The sequence below is a fragment of the Chenopodium album genome, chromosome 17 (assembly GCF_948465745.1).
Source record: "Chenopodium album chromosome 17, dcCheAlbu1.1, whole genome shotgun sequence".
Classification (NCBI taxonomy): Eukaryota; Viridiplantae; Streptophyta; class Magnoliopsida; order Caryophyllales; family Amaranthaceae; genus Chenopodium; species Chenopodium album.
In genome coordinates this window covers 10,280,533-10,304,340 of record NC_137850.1, presented here as the reverse complement: position 1 = coordinate 10,304,340, position 23,808 = coordinate 10,280,533, and the positions used below count along the sequence as shown (strand labels likewise).

General features: G+C 33.5%; 3 protein-coding genes across 3 annotated transcripts; all 3 read right to left on the bottom strand.

Moving 5' to 3' along the window:
• Window positions 1-2,892: 2,892 nt before the first annotated feature.
• Window positions 2,893-3,897, bottom strand: LOC145587582 (zinc finger BED domain-containing protein RICESLEEPER 2-like). Its single transcript, XM_081644311.1, has 3 exons — window positions 3,579-3,897; window positions 3,059-3,435; window positions 2,893-2,977 (listed from the first exon to the last, which is right to left on the bottom strand). The coding sequence occupies exons 1-2, from the start codon at window positions 3,858-3,860 to the stop codon at window positions 3,067-3,069; spliced, it is 651 nt and encodes a 216-aa protein (XP_081500437.1). The 5' UTR covers window positions 3,861-3,897; the 3' UTR covers window positions 2,893-2,977; window positions 3,059-3,066.
• Window positions 3,898-7,301: 3,404 nt separating this feature from the next.
• LOC145589485 (L-ascorbate peroxidase, cytosolic) lies at window positions 7,302-11,021 on the bottom strand. Its single transcript, XM_081646072.1, has 10 exons — window positions 10,867-11,021; window positions 9,279-9,409; window positions 9,014-9,188; window positions 8,856-8,921; window positions 8,651-8,699; window positions 8,418-8,503; window positions 8,247-8,326; window positions 8,052-8,154; window positions 7,738-7,796; window positions 7,302-7,626 (listed from the first exon to the last, which is right to left on the bottom strand). Exons 2-10 carry the CDS (start codon window positions 9,395-9,397, stop codon window positions 7,611-7,613), a joined length of 753 nt encoding a protein of 250 aa, XP_081502198.1. The 5' UTR covers window positions 9,398-9,409; window positions 10,867-11,021; the 3' UTR covers window positions 7,302-7,610.
• A 6,465-nt stretch (window positions 11,022-17,486) lies between these two features.
• LOC145587580 (uncharacterized) lies at window positions 17,487-22,879 on the bottom strand. The gene is made up of 4 exons (XM_081644310.1): window positions 21,089-22,879; window positions 20,928-21,018; window positions 20,254-20,332; window positions 17,487-17,649 (listed from the first exon to the last, which is right to left on the bottom strand). The coding sequence occupies exon 1, from the start codon at window positions 22,044-22,046 to the stop codon at window positions 21,114-21,116; it is 933 nt and encodes a 310-aa protein (XP_081500436.1). The 5' UTR covers window positions 22,047-22,879; the 3' UTR covers window positions 17,487-17,649; window positions 20,254-20,332; window positions 20,928-21,018; window positions 21,089-21,113.
• Between the last annotated feature and the right edge of the window lie 929 nt (window positions 22,880-23,808).

Here is a 23,808-nt window from a genome sequence, read left to right as displayed (position 1 = left end):
AAATTAAAAAGAAAAAGTAAAAAGAACATACTATAAAGTAAAAAGAACATACTTCATATAATTAAAACCTAAAAAACATTTATAATTTACATATATATACCTTAAAGAACATAATTGGTAATATAAGGAACATATGGTTCAAACTCAAAGAACATATATATTAATCTGACTCAAAAGTACATATTTCATTCCTTTTAAAAAGATAAATATGGATCAAACAAATAAAAGAACATTCATTATAGTTTGAAGAACATCATCTTCGACCTTTGAAAATAACACAAATTTAGAAGAAAAAAAAAATGCAAATACTAAATATTATTGAAAACTAGATACTTTCAATAACGAATTTGTTAACCATAATCAATGAACAAATATAAATCATCATTAAACAACCATCAAAGTAATGAAATTAAAAAATAAAAATAAAATTCTAAATTTACCTTTTAATTGGGTGGTCGCGAATTCCTCATGAATCTCACCTTCATTCTCAAAAACATCATTCTTACATACATCAAGAGGAGATCTTCAATCATAATTGTGATGAAATTCACCACGCACTATCATTTTTCTCTATGTAAATTTCTCTCTCTAAAAAATTCTCTCTGGATCTCATAAATTAAATTATAGAAAATTATAAAAACAAATATTTTAGATGCTATAAATATGGAAAAGAAATTAACAAATTCCTTCAATTAAGGAAGACATATTTGAAAACTGATTCCTAAAAAAAAATCAAAACTACTGTCGTTGTTTTGAATCCAAGTGTACCATGCTTGGTACACTTGGGTGTACTATAAAATTTTCATTTATTTTACTAAAACTGTATGCGGATTATTTAACAACCTACAAGAATAATTTTAGGATAACGTATAAGATTTGTATATTTATTTAGTAATAACACAAGGGTAAGTCTTGTATGTGGCTAGTCATACGGTGTGGCCACATTAGTTTATAAGAGTAATCTTCATTTATATGTATGAGTAACTTCAATTATTCATAAGAGCAACCTCATGTTGTCCGTAATAGTAACCCAAATTCATTATACGAGTGAATTTAAGTAATTTAGAAATAAGTAACTCCATTTGTTCATTTAAGTAACCCCTATTCTTTTGTTTTAAAAAAATGAAAGAATAATTCCACTTATTTAAGAGAGTAAGCCCTATTTCTCATTTAAGTAACTATACACGCGTTAAGGTAACCTCATTTGCTCATCACCGTAACCTTTATTATATGAAGTGGTCACACCATGTGGCTAGCCACATATAAGACTTTGTGCAAATGGAGAGCGCCATATGTCACACTCGCTATTTATTTATTTTTTAATGATTGTTTTCAACATATTTGCATATATATTATTAAAGTTAATTCACAGGATACTTATTAAGGAAGCACGGTGATATATGCTTAAATCAATCATTACCTTATATTGATGCACCTAGAGCTGTCAAAAGCTGACCCGACCCGAAATACCGACCCTAACCCGACCCTAACCCTAACCCGTCTGAACCCGAAAAAAATGGCGACCCGAACCCGACCTAACCCGACCTGAAACCAACCCTAGACCCGAGTTGACCCGAGCATTTGAGACCCGAACCCGACCATGACCCGACCTAGAGAGGACCCGACCCGAATATGATCCGTAAATTATTGACCTGAACCGAACCCGACTCAGACCCGATAATGACCCAAACCCGATTTAACCCGTCAAAACCCGAATTCAACCCGACCTGTTACTAACCCGACCCGAGGTCAACCCGACCCGTTCCTAACCCGACCCGAATTTAAACCCGACCCAAACTCAACCCGACTTGTTATTGACCCGACCCAAATTCAACCCGACTTGGAGTACTCTGCAAGAATATATTATGTGGGATCTTACATTAACAGGTGATGAAATTTCACTAAGATAATATTGTAGTATATGATACAAGTAAGCCTTGTATAAGAAGGCTCCATAAAACAGAGAACTGGTGGAGAAAAATACAGCTATGCTAATGAAATTCTTTTAATACAAATGGCAAATTAAGAGGATCATAGGAAAAGCTAGCAAAACCAAGACATGGAATGAAAGCATCTCCATAACAATCTCAATATATATAATTACGTGGCTGAAAAAGTGAAAAGCAAGCAAACAAACAAAATTCGACCTAAATTAATTTTATCACTAATAATGCTTTGCACAAGAGGCCTAGTAATAATCATGTCATAAAACATCAACAAATTGGAATTATTTCCATCTAATTTGCTCCATTGCACATAGGGGTCCAGAGGGCATTTCATTCTCATCAACATATGACAAAGCTGGTCTCTCAGAACTTACCCAATCCAATCCCAATAGATTCCTTAAATCATAGTTTTCCCTACATTAAAATTCTATTTATGATCTAAAAAAGAACTTATCAGCAAAATCTGCTTTAAAAGTAAGGCACAACTTATCACATAATCACAACACAAGCAAAAGGATACAATCAATCCAGTAAACTTAAGGAGATACCAACCTGTTGAGTATTAGGATCAATGTCAAAGACTTTAGTAGGACTGCTTTCAATCAGTCCAGTAAACTTGAGCATCTGTATTCACCTTAATGGTGTCTGCAGCAGGGGGATCTAGTCATTTTGTATGCCAACAGGGATAGGAGCACTTTATTATACTACAGAAAAATATCCAACAATATCCAATAATATACTACAGAAAAAAAAAAATCAACCAAAATAGGCCATGATGTATTAGAAGAAGCACTTTATTATAGAAAGAGTGATAGCAATTACAATTATTTTAGACCACCAAATGATAGCAGCAGTACATCATCACCAAAACAAGGTGGTTACAATTAAAGTAGAATACAAACTAAGTAAAGAGTTTAAACTATCATGCTGAAATGACAGTAAGGCTCAGGCAGGCAGCAGGCAGCAAGCAGCATGGTTGAATTTATTTGAGGTTTTAAACTAGTGAGCCCATGAGGGTGAGTGACATCCACCTACAAAAAAATAAGCAAAGAACAGTGTTATAAAGATTCAAAAACATTACATTCATTTTTAAAAAATCAAATACAACTTACAAATCTGGTTATGCAGAAAAATCATCCACGTCCTCATTCTCCACCTCAACCCCATCTTTCTCCAATTCAGCATAACCATACAGCCAATTTCGAGTTGTTATCAAAGCTTCGACATGTTTGTGTAAGAGTGAACTCCTCCATCTGTTTAAAATTCTGCCACCCATGCTAAAAGAAGATTCGGAAGCAACCGTAGTAATAGGAATAGCAAGAATATCTTTAGCTATATGAGCAAGACTTGGGAAAGCTGTTGATTGCTCCTTCCAATAACCCAGAATATCGAATTCCTCATCAGCATTACAAGGTTTTAAAGGCAATTCTAAGTATAATTCTAATTCAGATTTACCCATGTCACTACTAGCAATATCAGCAACGAAATTCTGAAATCGCAAAAAAAAAAAAAAAAAAAAAAAAAAAAAAAAAAAGAGAAAAAAGAGAAAAAAAAGAAAAAATCAGAACAGAATAACCCAGAAAAGTGATTAACATATATATAGAATAATGATAAACTTTGTTGTTATCTTACCTCATAAACTCTACTACTCTTGCGTGGACGATATGAATCTGAATTTGAACTATCTTGGGAAGAAAAAGTAGGAAGAGGCTCCTTGTAATGGTTAAACAATTGAACAAATTCATAATACACCTCTTGAACTTTTGTTTCAACCATGTGAGCTTCATACAAATCCTTGAAAAGATGTCTCAAAAATTTCAACTTAAACCGAGGATCAAGAATTGCAGCAAAAGATAATAGCACAGAGTAATCGGACCAATATTTATCAAACTTGGAACGCATAAGATCTGCCATTTCTTTGAGTTTTGGATCATCCCCTTTGGAAGCAGCCACTAATAGCGCAATTCGATCTGTGGTTTTCCACATTCTGAATCTTTGAAGAGTACGACTTATAGGCATAGGAAAATCACTGAATCTTAGTATATTAAGGAAGGTTGCACTCTAATGGCGAGATTGACGAAAATTTTCCCCATGAAATCTCTATTGTGATTGATTTTATTTTTCCTAATTATCTTCAACTTCCTATATGAGCAATAGGACATGAGGTGATAGAGTATTAGAATAGAGCTGTGAGTGTAAACTGTCAATGTATTTTAAACGAATATGAGGCTAAATGTATTTTTTTTGTTTTTTTTCTTAATTTATCTTCAAAATATACTTCCATATAACTACGTGTATAAATTATAATCCTTTTATTGATCCTATTTTTCAAATTTTAATATTCACTTGTTTATTTTAATATTTGTAAAATAATGCAATTTGATTTGGAGCTATAAAAAAAATTTATTGACTTGAACCGAACCCGACTCGAACCCGAGAATGACCCGACTTGATTATAACCCGCAAATTATTGACTTGAACCGAACCCGACTCGAACCCGACAATGACCCGACCTTATTATAACCCGTAATTTATTAACTTGAACCGAACCCGACTCAAACCCGAACAAGACCCTAACTCATTTAAACCCGTAAAAACCCGAATGTAACCCGACCTGTTATTGACCCGACCCGAATGTAACCCGACTTGTTATTGACCCGACCTAAACCCGACCCAAACCCGATAAGATGTATGACCCGACGTGACCCGACTCAAGCATGACCCAACCCGAACCCGACCCGCATAGGTCCCGACATTAACCCGTATTGACCCGATCCGAGATGACCCGACCAACACAAACCCGACTCAAACCCGACCCATTTACCCGAATTGACAGCTCTAGATGCACCCCAAAGTTGGGATTATTCCAGAATAATTTAAAGTTAGGATTATTAAAAGAAAATCAGATAAAGTTGGGATTATTATTTACAATTTTTCCTAAAAAAAAATGATCCAATTTGATGTGGATTTTATTCCGAGTTTGAATCGGACCAGACAAAAACCCATTTTTTTTAAAAAAAAAAAAAAAAAATTGAGGACTGGACCGATTACAATTTTTCCCTTACAATTTTTTTTTTTTTTTCCTAAAAACAAAAACTTTGGGAATCATTATAAAGGGTCAGGGGTCAGCTAATAGTCTTTGTAGGATGTGGGACAAAGGTGAAAACTTCTTCGGAGGGAAGAGGAAAAGATTAGGAATTTAGGATAGTCCAAAGCTATAGTCAAAGATGGAGTGCGTTTAATTACTTTTGATTTATCAAGTTCTTTTATGCAATCATCATTCTATACACAATCTAGTATGAAATTAATTCAAAATATAATTAGGAGTATTTTTTTTAGTACTACTTTATCTCTGACTAGTTAACACGTTTAACTTTTGACCTGCAACTGTAGCGGAACTATGTGTGTGCACAGTAATGCACGTGCATCACAAGCCCAAAAAAAAAAATCAAAGAGACCGGTCCTTTTGATACTGCTACTGAGCATGAAACTAGCTCTAAAAATGCAATAACCGGCCTCTTTGATTGTTTTTAATTAAAGTCTTAAAGAGATCGGTTAATTTAATAATCGCTCTCTTAAGTTATCTCCTTTTTTTTTCTTCTATATAGGTCTTTATATATGTGCAACAAATTTTTAAATTTTCCCTAAAACTTCTTAATAAAGTTGTATATATATATATATATATATATATATATATATATATATATATATATATATATATATATATATATATAATAAAAAAAGATAAAAAAAAAAAAAAGGAATCATAAGTTAATGCAATAGTTTTATAGTACCATTTGTTGTTTGTAATATGTTATGTTGTACTTTTGTAGCACTTTCGGCTTGTAGTTTACTTATTACTTACTATTGGGTTGTAGTATGGATTTTGTCTCCTATTTTTTGATTAAAATCAATTAAATTGTAATACTCCCTTCGTTTCAATATGATAGTTCCATATGGAATCAATCACATAAAATAAGAAAAGGGTAATATTTGAAATCTAGCATTAAAGCAAAAAACAATTCATGAATAGTTTTGCCTTTTTTTTTTTGATTTTTTTTTAGGAAAGCATTAGCCATAATTGCGTAAATCAAAAGAGTAATCTCTTTACTTAGAGTCATGTCATTAATTCACAATCAATTAATCTAACCAATCGGGAATTTAATATGTATAAAATAGGAAATAAAAACTAAGTTAAAAGTGGAATACATTAAATATGGGTAGATCTTTTTGAAACGCCCAAAATAGTATACGGGACTAACAAATTGAAACGGAGGGAGTATTATTTTTGGATTGAATTTAATTAAGAACTAGATTTGATTCGAGGAAAAAAAATAAAAAAAAAATTAAAAAAAAATAAAAAAAACTTTCACAAGTGATCAATAACTGGTAGTGACTCACCATCTCGAAAATCCTAGATTCGCCTCTGAATTATAATCTCTACTTTATTTCTATTCATCTTGTCACCGGATGAAAATTTTGTTCGGTTAGAATATGATTATGATTTTCAAATAAAGAACCCAAAACTCCAAATCTTTTTTAGGGCCGACCCGAGCTAGACCCTTTTGTTTCCTTGTCAAAAAAAAAAAAAAAAAAAAAAAAAAAAAAAAAAAAAAAAAAACCTTGTTGCTTAAAGAATGAACCCAAAACCCCAACTCTTGCTTTTCAAAGAAAGAACCCAAATCAATTTCAAGAAGACAACAAAGAAGACGATCATGGCTTGGTTTTTTCAACAAGAGGATGACAAGTTGACAACATCTAGATCTAGTCTCTTTCAATTGTGGGGTTGTGAGGGTTTGTTTTTTAAAAAGGGTGGGTAGTAGAGTGTTGATTGTTTCTTGTGTGTGTGTATAGGATGGTTCGACTAATGTTTGATGGCTAGGTGGTGGTCACGAGTCACGACAAGTTGGGTAATTTTCGTAATTATCACTTGACATCTTTTGCCTTGGAGCCGTACCTGACCCTGAAGCTGCAAATAATATGCAGTAATACTTAACAGAGTCACTACACATAAGTGAACTAATAAGTTAGGTCATAATTTAACCAAAGTGGAAATTACTAAAATTGTCATTTAGATTGAAAAATTTTCGTTGCACATCCAGTTACGATTAAGACAGTTATAGCCAAATTTCGTTATAGTACAACTGCCTTTAAAGTTTAAAGGCAGCTTGATTTTGGATGTCCAGAAAGATGAAACAGGAATCTTATTCAACAATTTGAATTTAAACAATCTCGTTGCCAACTTGCCATCGGAAAGAGAATGTACATTCCTTCCGAAAATAACCATCTTAAGCACCAAAGACACTTTATATACTTCACCAAAAGATAGCACTTTGTAAAGGTATCATAGTATCATGGCGCAATAAAAGATCTATCATCAAAAGCAAGGAATACCGAACACTACCAAGCACATTCAGGCAGCCGCGATTGTTAAAATATCTTTTATTACATAAGCAACATGACCAATCCACAAACTGGGAAGTCCTACACAAACCAATCCATCAAACTCAGCAAAAAGTTATGAAGGGTCACCAAGCATTTCCCTATTGCAACCTATGCGCACTGTGCTAAAAGTTTCTCGATATCATTCTAAATGCAATGAAATACAAAAGATGCACTGGTGCTAGTCTCTTGGACCCCTTCAATCAATGTCTTTCCGGCTGCTTAAGCATCGGCAAATCTACAAAAGAAAACAAGGACTGTCTTAGAACAGAGCACAGGCAACTACCATGGTATTAGAATTTTAGCAAAAATCATTTTGCACAAGAGTAAGAAAGAGTAAGAGCATTACCCAAGTTCAGAAAGTTTCAGGTGCGCCTCAGCATAGTCGGCAAAGAATGCATCCTCATCCTGATATGAAAGTAAAACCACCATGAGAAAATATATAATAGATGATTAAGTCCGTAAATAATTAGGCATAGGGCACACAAGAGAACAAAACTCTTGTGAAATCTTCTCAAATAAAAAGATTATGACCCCTTCTTTCCCTCTTCAATACTCTTAACTATGTAAACAGATTATATGAGAGCATATATTTGATCATTTTATAAGAGTCAGCTTGGAAAGCTTTATTGACATAACAAGATTTCATCACGAAGAACATACAGCTGCATATTTCTCAACCAGTGGGCGGAAGACAGGGTCAGAGAGAAGAGCCTTGTCAGATGGAAGCTGCAAGAGACCTTCCTTCTCACCACTCAGGAGCTCCCTGTCGACAGGTAGAGGAAAAGATGAATTAGCATATATAACAACATTTTATTGCCTAAAGAAATATTGTTGCAGATAACATAGAATAATTACTTGAAGTAAGAATTGTCGAAGACCAGAGGGTTGGCAGTCCAAGCTCCCTCAAAGCCAGAGCGTTCCTTGTGGCACCTCCCCTACAAAATTATAAAAGTAGGAATGCGTTAGAATCTAACCGACACATGGAAAATCTATAAACAACTACAACAACAAATATGTCAAGCATACCAAGGTGTGGCCTCCAGAGAGAGCAACAATGTCCTGGTCAGTAAGACCCATTTGCTTGATGAAGACATCTCTTAAATGGTCACAACCTGCAACAGTACCACAACTGATTTAGGAATCAATGGAACCTTGACAAGGGCAAGCTAGCCGCAACATTGAAAAGGATTGGGTGGAATGTGTTGGGGAGAGATAAGGAAGAAACACAACACATTACAAAGTAAAAAAAAGATGCATACCCTTGGTGGCATCAGGGAGACGGCCTTCCTGGGGTGGCTCTGGCTTGTCCTGTAATCACGGAAAAATTCATCATTTTCAAAAAATTAACATTATAGTAACTTCTGATAAATTGAAAAAATTGCTAAGCTTAACAGCATATTCAATGACAGCATAAGAGCAGCCAAACATGCATAATACAAGAAGGCAGTAAAAACAATCACAAACCTCTCTGCCTGGGTGGAAGGGAATTTCAGGTCCTCCAGTGACTTCAACAGCCACAACACCAGCCAACTACACCAAATCAAACAAGAGAGAATCAGCATTAAATACCAGCCAAAAAGAATGACGGGTAGCACATAAGATACAAGACAGTGGAATTATACCTGGTAAAAGTCAGCGTAAGAAATTTCGGGGAACTGTTCCTTGAGGGGTTCCAACAACCTAACGGCAATGTCAAGCCCATTGTTAGCCCCATGAGCCAGCTCTGCTTGGTGCCTAATTGTACCGAAAGGTCCTCCAGTCTTTGAGTTCACATCGAAGGTACCAGCTGAGTGCCATCTGTACAACAAACAAACATTCATCAAAAATTTGTTGATGCAAGATTAATACACCAAATTACAGCTTCAAAACAATATAAGCCCAACTTACGCAAGACGGAGCATAAGAGGAGCGCATTGCTTCTCAGCAATCAACGCCCTGAGCTTCCTCTTGGCCTTTTCAATAGATTTCTGGTAATCCTCACTGACAGTTGGGTAGCTCTTTCCCATGGCTTATAAATTCTGATAAGACCAAATTAAAAGTTAGTTCACAATCAATCAATCAAAGCCTTAGTTCACAAGTAACAATCATTCATAATTAGTGGATTTAAGTAACCATTAAACAGACCTTAAAATAAGTAATTATGAATTCATGATCCAACAGTAACTACAAGTGAGGGTTATTAATCAAAACTTGGCACATATGTTCAGAAGCAAAATCAGACATAGAATTAGCACCGAAACATTTGAAATCTGAACCAAAAATTAAGATCAAATAACATAATTCAATAATAAACTATGGGCTTTAAAACGTCTTGTAAATTATTTTTATATCTTATTAACCCTCCTAAACATTTAATTCATAGATATCTCATATCCCCAACATGACATCCAAAAGTCCACCAAAATTATAAGTAGCCTTTAAGCTTATCCTATAATACAGAGTATCAAATACAGTCTGTATTTTGCCAAAATTTATAATTGTTCAATAGATAATCATAAAATTAAGGTAATTAATTAATCAAAAAATAAAAAATACAAACCATAAATTTAAATTCCCCTCACAAATTGACTAGTGGGCTTTTATTATTATTACACCATCACTTGCATTTCTCTAGTTATCTAAAAAAGAACTACCAGGGCAAGGCTCCTTTTTAGGACATCACCCTTTAAAAAAAAAAAAAAAAAAAAAAAAAAAAAAAAAAAAATCTCAGTATAAGTTAATTTAAATAAATAAATAAAATATTGCTGGTACAACCTCTTCACTGACCACACGTCCATACTCCACAGTAATCGTTGTAAAACGAGAAGTTTCATCAAAATTAACAACCCCAATTAATTCCGACAAATTTAAAGCGTCATAAAATGAGTCAAATTTCTCCCCAAATTACAACACAAACTACACTGATCAAATTCTGGACTCGATTTCACTTATTCAAAAACCTCTAACCAAAAATCGATCGAAAAAGAAACGCTGATAAATCGATTTTAGATCACATTTTCACAACTATTGTAAAATTGAGATCAACACACTGATAAAAACTGCTTAAAATAACGAATCAAAAAGCTACTGATAAACAAACGAAATCGAACGACGATAAATCACATAAATAAATCAAAATCATAAAGTATGATTAAGAGAATAAGCGAACATGAGATGAAATCAAACAATTTAAGGCACATTTTTCATAATAAATCAATCAAAGCGACGAAAAATCACAGTAAAATAAGATTACACATAAAAAAGAAATCAATATCAAACGAAATCAAAGAATAAAATGCTCGATTTCATTCAAAACTCAATGAAAGCGCCGATAAACCACACTAAAAATGAGATTAACATGCACGATCAACCATAATCAAATGATCAAACAAACAAACGAAATCCACATTTTCCAGAAATTCAAAAATCAAATAACAAAATCACATAGATCTAAATCAAAACCAAGAACAAAAAGCAGAGAGAGAAAATGGCGAACCTGATGAAAAAATCGAAGAAGGAAAATTGAAGAACCCTAGAATGCGGAAGGTGAGCACGAGGAGAGCACAAGTTCAGTCAATAAAATTATGGATGAAAATGGAGAGGATTATAAAGGGAAAATGATCGTGGTTTACGAAGGTTCTAGTAAATTACTCTGGACCGTTGGATTAGACCTTAATCTGCGGCTGAAATTGGTGGTGGGAAATCAAGGGATTTTGATTGGTTGGGGAATATTTATGGAGTTGTCTTGACTTTTTATTTATAGAGAAAAAGAAAATTAAGGTATGGAGAGTAGGTGGGGTTTTTTAAACTTTTTTGAATTAATTGCCGTTTTTTTTAAAAAAATATTCTGTTTATTGATTAAAAAAAATATGTGAAAAGAATATTAGTGAGAGCTCTCTGTCCATACTTATTTTTCATGTCTAATTTAAGTATTCCGTATTAATTTAGAAATGCATGGTAAATTATGTACAAATTAGTATAGTGTAATTAATGTTATATTTTTATCTGCATTTTTCATTTTTTGCTTTTATTGGCAGTCTTACGAACTATGTATAGCATTTTCTTTTTCTTTTAATAGATTATTATCTTAAATAAAAACAATTTAAAGATAAATATTGTAGTAAACACTATCCAAACTAGAACGATTTGCCAAATTGGTGTTAAAAAATAAGTAAATTATTAAAATAGTGTTCACTTAAAAATATTTCTCAAAGTAATGTTCATGTAGATTCGGAAATTACAAAACTAGGAGTTAATATTGCTTTGTTTTAAAGTCTAAATTAAAAATTAGAGTCTCAAAACTAGTTCTCTTTTTTCTTTGACGGGCAAAACTAGTTCTCTTAGGTTTTACTTCACTATTGTTATAGACGTTGATGGTAGATGCAATCATGAAGGAAGCATAGTCAATCTCTGCCATCACTATAATCAGGTATGTTTTCCTTCTTTTCTAATTAAAATTCAACTGAAATTTCTGTGGGCTTACCTAACAATTAGATTATCTTTAACGGAACAATGTAAATTGGTAAAATTTAACCTTTTTTATGAAAAATTATTCGTGAGTATTGTCCGATTATACTCATATATGAGAACATATAAGGCAACTTTTCATGTTATCCCTGACAAAGACTATTGGACACATTATAATGGACCAAAAGTTGTTGCCGATGCTAGTCTCAAGCGTAGTCCCGAACGACCTCCTTCCCAAAGATTACGAAATGAGATGGATGAAGGTAATCGAGCAAAGGTGACATGTAGTGTTTGTCGACAAAAGGGACACAATAAAAAACTTGTTCATCAAGGTTAGCTAATTTTTTAAGATAATTTTATTTCTTATATGTATATATAGTTGTTCAAACGGAATTACTTTTCTTACTAACATGTTGCATGTGTACTTTTTAACAGAGCTTCCAACTAATTCTTGGCCAACATGACTCTTTAAATTTTCATTTGAACCATGAGCACACATCTGTACCTTGAAGGTTGTTTGATCATCATCTCCAAATTCATAAAAAAAAGGTGCTAAATTGAGTTTTTTTATTTAGCTAGTATGACATGTTTTGAGTTATTTTGTAATAAAGTAATACCATATCCAAATTGATATTGCATTGTAGAACTAGCAGTTGGTTTTAAGAATGGTGATTGAGTGCCCTTTGATAATTTAAATCCGACTAAATAATGCACTATGTATCATGTTACATATATGTTTTTTGATAAAGTTATATCCATACTCTGGTCAAGATATCATAAGTGTTAAAAATAAAGAATTGATGGTATACATATATATTTGGATTGTAATAGCCATTAATTTTTAATTCCTAGCTTTGTAATTTCTAAACCTACATGGACACTACTTTGAGAAATATTTTTAAATGAACACTATTTTAGTAATATATTTATTTTATTTATTTTTTAACACCAATTAGGCAAATCGTTTTCCAAACTAATCCGTATCTTAAATTAAAACAATTCATTTTATTTTAACAAGATAAATAGTACCTGACACTATCCAAAATCAAGTGATGATTTTATAATCAAAATGCAAATCAAGTGATGATTTTATAATCAAAATAAGCAAATCAAGTGATGATTGTATACCTTTCATTTTTACAAGATAAATAGTAAACACCATCCAAACTATCTTAAATTAAAACAATTCATTTCATTTTTACAAGATAAATTGTAACACTATCTAAAATCAAGTGATGATTTTATATAACCAAAATAAGCAAATCAAGTAATGATTGTATACCAAGAATAAGATAAGTTTGATTTGTTTCCAATTTATATGGATTTCTTTTATTGGCATTATTAGTAAATCATCCTGTAAGGATCAAAAGAAGTAAGGTAATTAATTAGTTAGCAGTAAGTATAGATGAAATGGATTTTAGACCTGGCCCAAATTAGAATAATTTAAACATGTTTACTAAGATCTAGATATTTAAAATTTAGAGTCTAAATTTAGAAATAATACGAAGTACATATAATTATTAATAATTTTAGATGAACACCAAATCGCTCATGAACATACATACTCCGTACAAAAGAATGTCAATAACCTTATTTATACTACGTATAATTATTTTATACATACATTTGTTGCTTGACAATAGACCACCCATGGTCTACCTATGGGTGCAAATGTGGCAAATTAATAGCCTCTTTGATTAAATTATTTTTTAAAGAACAATGAAATTTCTCTATAATACCGTATCTTACCTCACAATATGCATCCACTTTATCTATTTAGCATAATTCATGCATCTCATGATCTTAGGCAATAAAAATACTCACTTACATTTGATTAATATTAATAGTAGTTCATGTTTCTTAATCTATGTAGAGTAAATGGAACTATATATCATAAATCAAATGAATCAACATCATTTTCATGGTAATTAATTAATGATCCTTATCATTTACTCACAAAAAATCTAGACAATTTATAAGATATTCCTAAAGAAATTTAGGTGTCACGTGGCGCTCTCCTCATTTAATCCGATTTTCACTCCATGTCTAAAAATATAGTTCTTACAAGATTTGAACCCATGATTTAAAGGTTACACTCCAACGTGATAGCCACTAAGCTATTACCATATTACATGTCATTCAATAATAATTAAATATTAATAAAGATTTTTATCGTGGAAATAGTGTAGTAACTCGGGGCATCACCAGGCCTAACATTCGTTAATAGTAATTCATGTTTCTTAATCTATATAGCTAAAGTAAATGGAACTATTTATCATAAATCAAATTAATCAAAGTCATTTTCATGGTAATTAATTACTCCTTTAAAAAAAAAAAAAAAAAAAAAATCTAGACAATTCTATAATGTGTTGTCAAAAAAGAAATTTGCCAAGTTCCATTTTTTAAAAATCAATTTCCGTGATTCTGAATTTCTGATGTTTATTAGAACACAAATATGTAACTGTCATTATTGACTTGCATAGTAAACTCTCATCAAAACATGAATGAGATTGGTATTGAAGGTGAGGACGTCATATTCAAATTGAAAGGAACAAAAAAGTAAAGGTATGATTTTGGCATGAAAAAGATTGCAATCAGCAAGTGTGAACGCATCATATATACCAAGATTCCGTTTTCTTGTTGGAAAAGGTAATGCTGCCAATCCGTGGCTACATGCTCGTGTGCTGGGGTCACAAAGGACACTTTTCTTCTGGTGGATTGGTTTTTCATTTTTATTTTGTTTTACAAAACAATACAATAAAAACAAATATTATTAGACTATTTAATTGAGTTTATGTTCAATAAATGACCTTAGCACTTTTAATTCATATGTTTATGTCGGGTTTGTTGAAGTGGGGCCAAGTCTATTTTAAATTTAAATTATGTTATATGTGTGATGTGTTCAAACGAATCAAAAATTTAAATCAGAGTTTTAAAAATCGGTTTCGAATTGGGCTAGTTTTTAACATTTTAGATGAGTTATCTGAAAGGATTAAGTATGTGCTAACAAGTTTATGATTAATGACAATTAACAACAACGAAGAACGAAATCAAGTGAACCAAAGAAACAAGAACGAATTTACCATGGGAACCCAAGTGCCGGGAGAAAACCCACCAATCCACTATGGAGTAACTTGATGATGATGATTACAAGCTCTCAATACACCATGAAAGCTCACACCTCTCTTAATTCACTCTCTTAAACCCTAAGAAGATGAACTAATCTTAAGAAGCTTTTTCTCTCTCTTCAATCTAACATCATAACCTAATTAATGACATACATGAGTATATATAGTCCAAATACAAGAAAATAATCCAAGCGCTAAGATTATAAGTTACTAACAAAGGAGAAATCAAGACCGTAAAGCCGAGACTCAAGTGCGAAAAATAGAGCCCCGAGAAACCTAGTGGAGCGGCCACTCCTAAGGACAGGAGCGGGCGCTCCAGTAGACTGGAAGAAAATAGCCAAAACGAGCCTCGAAGGAGCGGGAGCTCCACAGAGAGGAGCAACCGCTCCGTATTCCCCTACTGGACAGTTTCTCGTAAAACATCCATATTTTCCTCGTTTCTTGGCCAAATTGAGCTTATGACCAGTCGTTGGAAAGATCTTGAGACGAGCTATCACCTCCAACTTGAATCATCTCAATATCATTTCTAGATCTTGAGATATGCCCAATTAAAGTCAACCCTTGCCTTTCATTGTTGCTTTGTACCAAGCAAACAACCCATTGCTTAACTTCCAAAGCTATGCTCTCATTTGCCTTCTTGAACCACTCTCCACACACTACAAAACCCAACATTTTAGATGAGTTATCGACTATTGTACTCCATAGGTGCACATGTGGCATGATCGAAGTATAACCTTAAAATGATAACAAGCCTAATCGGAGTATTACTTTAACATGTTAACATCGAGCAAAAAGTACAAATGATACAAGATTTAAGCATGATATCATTATACTTTTAAAAAATTGACATGATATCAGTATACTTTTGTAAAATTGGCATGATATCATAAAACTTTATACCTATGTCCTTAAATGTTGAGGTATAAGATCTGATCATACTCCATTACATAAGGTAACTCGGAATTTCAAATGTCAGGAAAGTAGTATCTTAGATCTTTCTAATGTGTGCGCCATGTGTGAGTGTATGCACGTCTCTTATAGAATTTCTGATCGAATAATATATTGTCATAAAGTCCCTGGTCAAAATGATTGTTGTTTTACAATATACGTATATATTTATGTTTCTTCTTATGTTTGAATATCAACAAAGCAGGTTTTATAGATACTTACTTAGATGAGTTATACCTCTATCTTAGCTTGGGTGAGAATCAGTAGAGACTTGGTTTGTCATAGGACGAAGATGGGGATAAAAATTGTATCCAACACAGCCACATAGGGGTGGTGGAGAATATGTGATTATGATACTGTACTCGCTAGCCTCAATGCAATACGAGTATCAAGCGAGAAATGAGATACTACCTCCGTTTTATATTATTTGTAATGATTAGACATTTTTCCTCTCTACTTTATTTTAAATCGTTGCAAATAATATAAAACGGAGGTAGTATAAGAAAAGTAGAAACAAATACAGTACAGTTTTTTGTAGTATGCAAAGTGACTTTAAAGTTGGGTTTGCAAGAGTTAGAGTGGAGACTGGAGAGCAACTGTTTGTCTATCACCCAAGTTCTTCCGGGGGGGAAAGAGGGGGGGGGGGGGGGGGGATTTAAAGGGGATAATTTGATTTTTTATTTTTTATTTTTTTGTTTTTTATAATGAAGTGGGAATAAAATTGCTCTTAAATTAACTCGCTTTCAAAGTTTATGGTAGACAACGTTTACGAGGAAACAATATCATGTCATCTTTATAAAACATATCATATCAAATCGGTTTACTTGGTCACTATATGTTAATGGCTATTTTAAGGACAACCCCAAAGTTAAGATTGCTATGAGTTAATCAGTAATTAGGACCGCTTAAAAAAGAATATTTACATTTGGGACTAATAACATCCATTCTTCCTAATTTGTATGTTTTAAACGATGAAAATAAGTAAGGACTAGTTATAGGGATAGAGATATGGATAAAAATTTGCATCATTCCATCAAAATAATATTGGGGAAGGGTGGTATAAAGGATACTTGGATAAAAGACAGTCTATATTTTAACTTCAATGAAAAAAAAAAAAAAAAAAAAAAGAATAGTAAGGTTATTTATGTGACTATCATTCATCCCAAATCTATTCCCTTTCTGTATCATAATTAATATTTTATCCTTTACCCATACAATATTTTCCTACCCTTATCCCTAATTTAATTTTTTTACCAAACGCCCCATTGATGAAATGGAAGAGAGAATGAGAGAGGCTTAATAAGGGTATTTTTATAAATTTGCTAATAACAATCAATTTCTCAACTAAGGAAAAATCAATCAATTCCCAACAATGAATTCCCTAGCTTTTATCCTTATTTCATACCAAACGTTCAATCATTGAACAATATTTGTTGACGTCTACCTTCACTTCAATATAATGATTGAAATGATTAATGTCCCTTTTAGTTAATCAACTTTTGTTGTTAAAGAAAAAATAATGAAAGGAAAAGAAGACAATGTTTGTGAGAAAAATATTACGAATCAATAGCCATAGCTGTAAACGAATAGAATGTTGAAGAAAATCAAGTATTCTAAACGTGGTGAAGTGTTAGCACCTTGTACACAAGTTAGCACATAAACAAATCCTAGTTGATGTTATCAGGTTGAGCATTTGTGTATTTAGTGCAGTCAAATGGTCCAATCACCCGTTTCACCTGAAATAAATACCAGAACTGTAAGAACAGTTTCTAAAATATTGCAAATTTAGATCAATCATCTTTTGTCTAAGAAAACAGCAATGCTTTAATAAGATATAACTAACCAGCAAGTATAAGAGGATATATAAAGAGAACTTGTAGAACATAAGAAGCTTAAGCCTTTCTTAAGAAAGTGAATCAAAGAATGCTAAAGTCGTCTTTAAGAGAGCCATTGCAGCACATTAGAGGTGGTAATTCCAATTTCCTAGCATAGCTTCAATTAGTTATGTTGATAATCGTCAGATGGGTAACAATGACTTGCAAAAGAGTTTAAAGAGGTGGAAGATTTGGGTTAGTTTTGTGCAAGGAAAGAAAAGTTTCCAAATTCTATTCTTCGCAGTTTAACCAAAGCAACAAGGATTTTTGAGTTATTCAGAGGCTAGTGAGGATTGTTCGAAAAGGAAATTTTAAAAGACAAGAACACAATGTTCCAGAGCGTTACCAAGAGGGGCCTAGGTCATGAAAGGCACCGCACCATGAGATATACATTATACCATCTTTGATGAAATTAAAGAGTCAAGAATGAATGTTTCCTGTAAAGCTGAAAAAAAGCTCTATATGAAACAAAATGTGCAAATCTTATACTGTTATAAGGACTCAAATTCTTTATGATGAGATATGCTCTTCTCCTTGCAAAGAGGTTTGGCTTCAGAAATGTTTGGGTTGAATCAGACGCAATCAATGTGATCAAAGCCATTATTTCGAATGTCACTGGTCTTTCCCTTATTCATGTTATTTATGATGATATAGTTTAGAATTTAGATAGAGCTTGGTTTAATTTTTATTTATTTTCACATGCTAAGAGGAGTTGTAATACTGTTGCACACCTAGTAGCGAGGTGTGATACGGGTGATAGTGTGGAACTTGTTCATCTCAACTCCTTTCCCCAAAGCTGTTATGAACTAAGTTACAAGTCAACATTACGCTGCCCATGAAGATCTAAAATACAGTATACCTTCTAAAGGTTCACAATGGCAAAGTAAAAAGCTGCAAGTCTAATTTGTTTAGAATCTTGTAATCATGATCAGGCTATTTCTTAGAATCTAGATAATTGTGATGACCAAATGATTCCAGAGATCTCTTTAGACACTGATTTGAATTCTTCGAAAACAAATAACAATCTTACCTTCAACAACATAAATTGGCAACAAGTTTTTAACTCAGACATCAAATGGTAAGAATGCCTTATAATTCATTTTGAATTCTGCAAAGCTAGACTCATTTTATGAGGATACATTTGCCGGTCAATGGTCACTAAAACCTAGAGTTGGTATTTATACTATTCTAAGTCTTTATAAAAAGTTTTCAAAATAATAGAATTTCGAGTCAGCTTCAAAAGGAATTAAGTAATTTAAAATGGATTATTCAATTCTCTCAATCAATCAATATCAGATCATTCTCCCATACATCAAATGGTAAGAATGCCTTATAATTCATTTTGAATTCTGCAAAGCTAGACTCATTTTATGAGGATACATGTGCCGGTCAATGGTCACTAAAACCTAGAGTTGGGGTTTATACTATTCTAAGTCTTTATAAAAAGTTTTCAAAATAATAGAATTTCGAGTCAGCTTCAAAAGGAATTAAGTAATTTAAAATGGATTATTCAATTCTCTCAATCAATCAATATCAGATCATTCTCCCATACATCCATATGGGCGAAGCAACTGGTGGTAGGAGTAGACCAGTCAGGTTTTAAAAATTACATCATTTACAACGAAGACCACTCTCGATAGGAAAAAGTAGTCTTTTCAGTGAGTAAGCATACAATGGTGCTGACAAGTACCAGACATGGCACACATTAAAAATCCAGTTTACATCTTTGCATATAGAACAATTTTCAGGTATTGGGCAGAGAATAAATCAGGAAACATCCTCACCTACAGTTAAACACTGGTCAAATAAATTTGCAGTCTAAGAAAAATGAGGAAATGGCTGAGAGCGGAAGAATTTGCAATTGAAACAGAAATTGAGAGTTTGGTGCCTGGTCCTAGGTGACTCTGACTATCAATTTCTGTACAAGACTACAATACAAATAAATAAAAATTGGTAACAGTCAAATTAATTCCTTCGATACATAAGGTGTTAAGCTAACTACATGGGTGTTAGGGATGGAATTATACCCTTCTGTACACAACTAATGAGTCATCAGCAATTCAGCATACATTTTGCCAATGATTAAGTTTCTGCTTGTCAACTTCTGCCAGGATTTAACACTTACAGAATTTGACCAAGCTTTGACGAGAAAAAGATGCAAAAGTACCGAGGTTTAATGATTACAAGTCATAGTTTCATGTTTTTAAGGTTCAGTTGCTTTAGGAGTTTAGGGTGACAGCTGCATTGATCAATCAGCCACGGGATTAAAACAGATCAAGCAAGAGCTAAAGCATAGAAAGTTGTGCAGGCATTGATAGACACATATGAAGCAAAGCACCATGTCTTACACCAACTCAATTATATTGCAGATGGATTTAGATATCATCATTTAACCATTCAAACCATATGTCTTTATATTTGCATCAATATTCAAATAAAGAGAGGCAACGATTAGGAGACTCATACCGGTGACCATGGACTAGGTTCAAGTGTTGACTTGTCAGGAGGCGAATGTTACAGGACCAGTCTTCAACGTTAAAATTTCCTGCCACAATGAAGCAGCATTAGGATAACATGAAAAACTGAGTCGAGGAAGGATCAAATAATAGAAGACAAAGAACTGTCTAATTGCTGTTTCAGATACATCAGTTTAAATCAAGTACAACTGAGCTCTGGAAACATGTCAAATAAATCCTACGTTTTACTCAGCTTTCTACAGACAGCAGGGAAGGAAAGTTAAATGTTCTATTGAACTTTATTAGTGTTTTGCTAACATACTCTCAGAACAATTTCTTTTTATACAAGATACATATACTAAAATATATGTAATTTTTATTAAACTATATTCAGTAAAAGTGTCAAACATAGGACTCGATATAAAAAGTCAAGTCAATATAATAAATGAAGGTCCCCCATCTGGAAACTTGTAAAATACAAGATAGTGTTAGATAAGAACTATGTCCAATAAGTTATAAGATATTACAGAAAACTTATGACAAGCTAAATGGATTTTTTAGGAACAACTGCATAGTGAAACATGTAAATTAATAAAGACAAGTGTTTCACTGGTCTGAGTGGTCTACATGACTGTGATAAGTATAGAACTTTTCAAGTCTAACTTTCTGATTAAAATGGTTTACCTCTCCAGCAGATTCAATAACAGCAAGCCACTCATCTGAGAATGGAACAACATTTGGCGGTGGTCTCGTTGACTTTTGGTTTTCTGTCCTCCTGAATATTGGACTAGTATAAGACACTGAACAACTTATGAATAAGACATCAAAAACTCTACAATACTTACTGCTTTGTAGCTGCATCCTTGTTATCTATAACTTCGTTCTTTCATCAGTTATATTCTCTACATATTGGGAAACATTCAACCTAGCTTCCCTTAGTGAGAGATTGCTGTCACTGCACCCTTGTTCATCTGATACAATGCACTCATCAAAAGTTTTTCTCATCAACACTTCTTGAGGTGACATTTCATTGTTATTTACTGGACATTGATATTCTTCTGGATCAGAATTGGCTACAGAAACTACCAACTGATCCTCGCATCTCAATCCTGATGATTGAAATTCCAGACGAGTAATTTTAGGAGTAATTTCATTGTCGTTGTTGGGAAGACTGCTAAGCAAATCAATTTGGTCCTGCACGTCCTCTGTGTGGTTGTTAGATTGACCTATTCTGTAAGAACTGTCTTGTGACACGGTACTATGATTCAAGTATGCCTCATTTTTCTGGAGAGTCATTTCCTTGGCAAGCAATTTTTTATTCAAGACCTGCTGCTTGTCTGCCTCAGCATCTGAGTCTTTAGTAATTTCTGTGTCTTGATTACTAGCTACTGAAGCACCAAGGACAGAAGCATAATTACCAGATATTCCACATCTAGAGGACTGGGATTGTCCTTCACCTTGATCTGAGTTGGCCAAATGATCAAGTTTAACAGGGACTTTATTCAACAATTCTGGTAAAGTTGAAGCGCAATGACTGGACATCTCTGCAAGTTCCACATTCACAGCACAACTGTCTTTGGTATCATAACTTGTAGAGTTTGTAGAGGTTATCTGCTGCATATCATGGTTCTCAATTTCTCTGTCTTGCACTTCTGAACTTTCACTGAGGTTCATGGTTGGCGACTTGCAATAATATAGTACTTCATCTTGTTCATCATCTACACGTTCAAACTCTGAGTCACCAGCTACACTGCAACTTGCATTGCAGATTCCTGTTACTCCACTACAATTGCTCTCAGTCATAACATTATCTGTGGAACTGGAACAGCAGAGCCTTCCTCAACCACTTTTATCGCAGATTTGTCATTTGCAAGCAAATTTATTTCAGAAAACTGCTCCTGTGTGCTTCGTTGACTGTTGGTTTGATCCAAATCATTATCAGAAGTTCTATTATCATCAACAATTCTGCTTGATGTGTTGCTATCAGGAGCCAAAATCAAATTGTCGTAATGACTAATTGAATTGGTTTGTGGTTCAAGTGTAGCATCATTATTCATGGCTTTTGAGTTGACTTCCACTTCTAATTGTTGGGATTGAATTTCTGCATTTGCTTCACAAGGCTTAACAAGTTCAGCTTAAAGGCAAGACTCATGGGACTCATCCAGCATACTTCTATCAGTGGTTCTATTTTCTTGTAAGAGAATGGCATCTTTACAGCTGGGTTCCTCAAATTCTATATTAGAGCACACTGATTTGTTATCCTTTCTATCCTTTTCTTCAACCTTCGAAGAAATAGACACCTGGCCTTCATATTGCATTTCAAATGTGTCAAGAAAATCATATCCAGATTGCTCATCCTTTGTCAATTCAGAAGTCTTGTCTCCTACTAGAGTTTTAATGTCGATTGCCTGCTGATTGCATTTTTTTTGTATCACGTCAGAATGCACTTTAGGGGCAACAATTAATGAAGTTGAGCATTTGTCTGTTGTTTGTGAGCACGTCACTGCTTTTCCCATTGCATCAACATTAGGAGCTCCATGTGATAGTTGTGTACACTTGAAGTCATGGTTACAATCTGCAACTTCAGATTTTCTTGAAGTTGAGATAGTAGACTCAAGGAGGTTAGGCAGCTTACTATTAACCTGTGATAGGGTATTTGAAGTAGGTGCCTTTGTCTGCATTGGATTAGAGTGCAAAGTTAGTTACGTAAAGGCTCAAGAGCACTTTTACATTGAGAAAATTTTATTTCTAAAAGCCTTGAACAGGAATGCTTTTTAGGAACCTTGTTTCATACCTCACTAAAGAATCTAAGGGATGGTGACGGCATTCGTAATCCTGATGGCTTTATTCCTTGAACTTGTACATTTTTTCTGTTAAGACCAGCATTATCAAAGCGAACATGGGACAAGACTGCAGTGTTACTTGTTTCATCACTGGACTTGACCATGTCAGCCACACCACTCAGAAGACCCTGACTTGAACTGTTTTCAGAACATTTGCTTACTTTGGTGGTGTGTGGAGCTCTGTGACTCATCAATGAATGCCTTCGCAAAGCTGAGTTGACCTATGTGGAAAATTATGCTCACATATTAAATGTCGAAACTCCTATAACTTATAAATCAATGCTACTCAACAGAACTTTTACACATCATATTCTCACCACATCATTTCTCAAATCAGCAGCAGGCTTATTAGATTTGGATACTGACTCCAAACTAGATTTCGCAGCATTAGAAGCATGCTTGACTTTTGATGATACTTTTGAGCTTAGACTTTTCCGGGCTGCAGAATGGGAAGAAATAATGTTAACTTTAATAGTGAGGTGGAGTAACAAAATATGAAATACAGATAATCTAGATGATTTAAATTTAAAAAGAAAAGGGAGGCTTCTTGTTAACGCGTGGTTGGTGCACCACTAGTATGTTCTTTTTCCAACACTAGTATGTTCTTTCCACCTTTTTTAGTTTTATCGGGTGCACCATGCGCATGGTGCACCCGGGTGCACCATGCGCATGGTGCACCCGGGTGCACTATACTATTTTCAGCTTGTTGTATATCATAACAA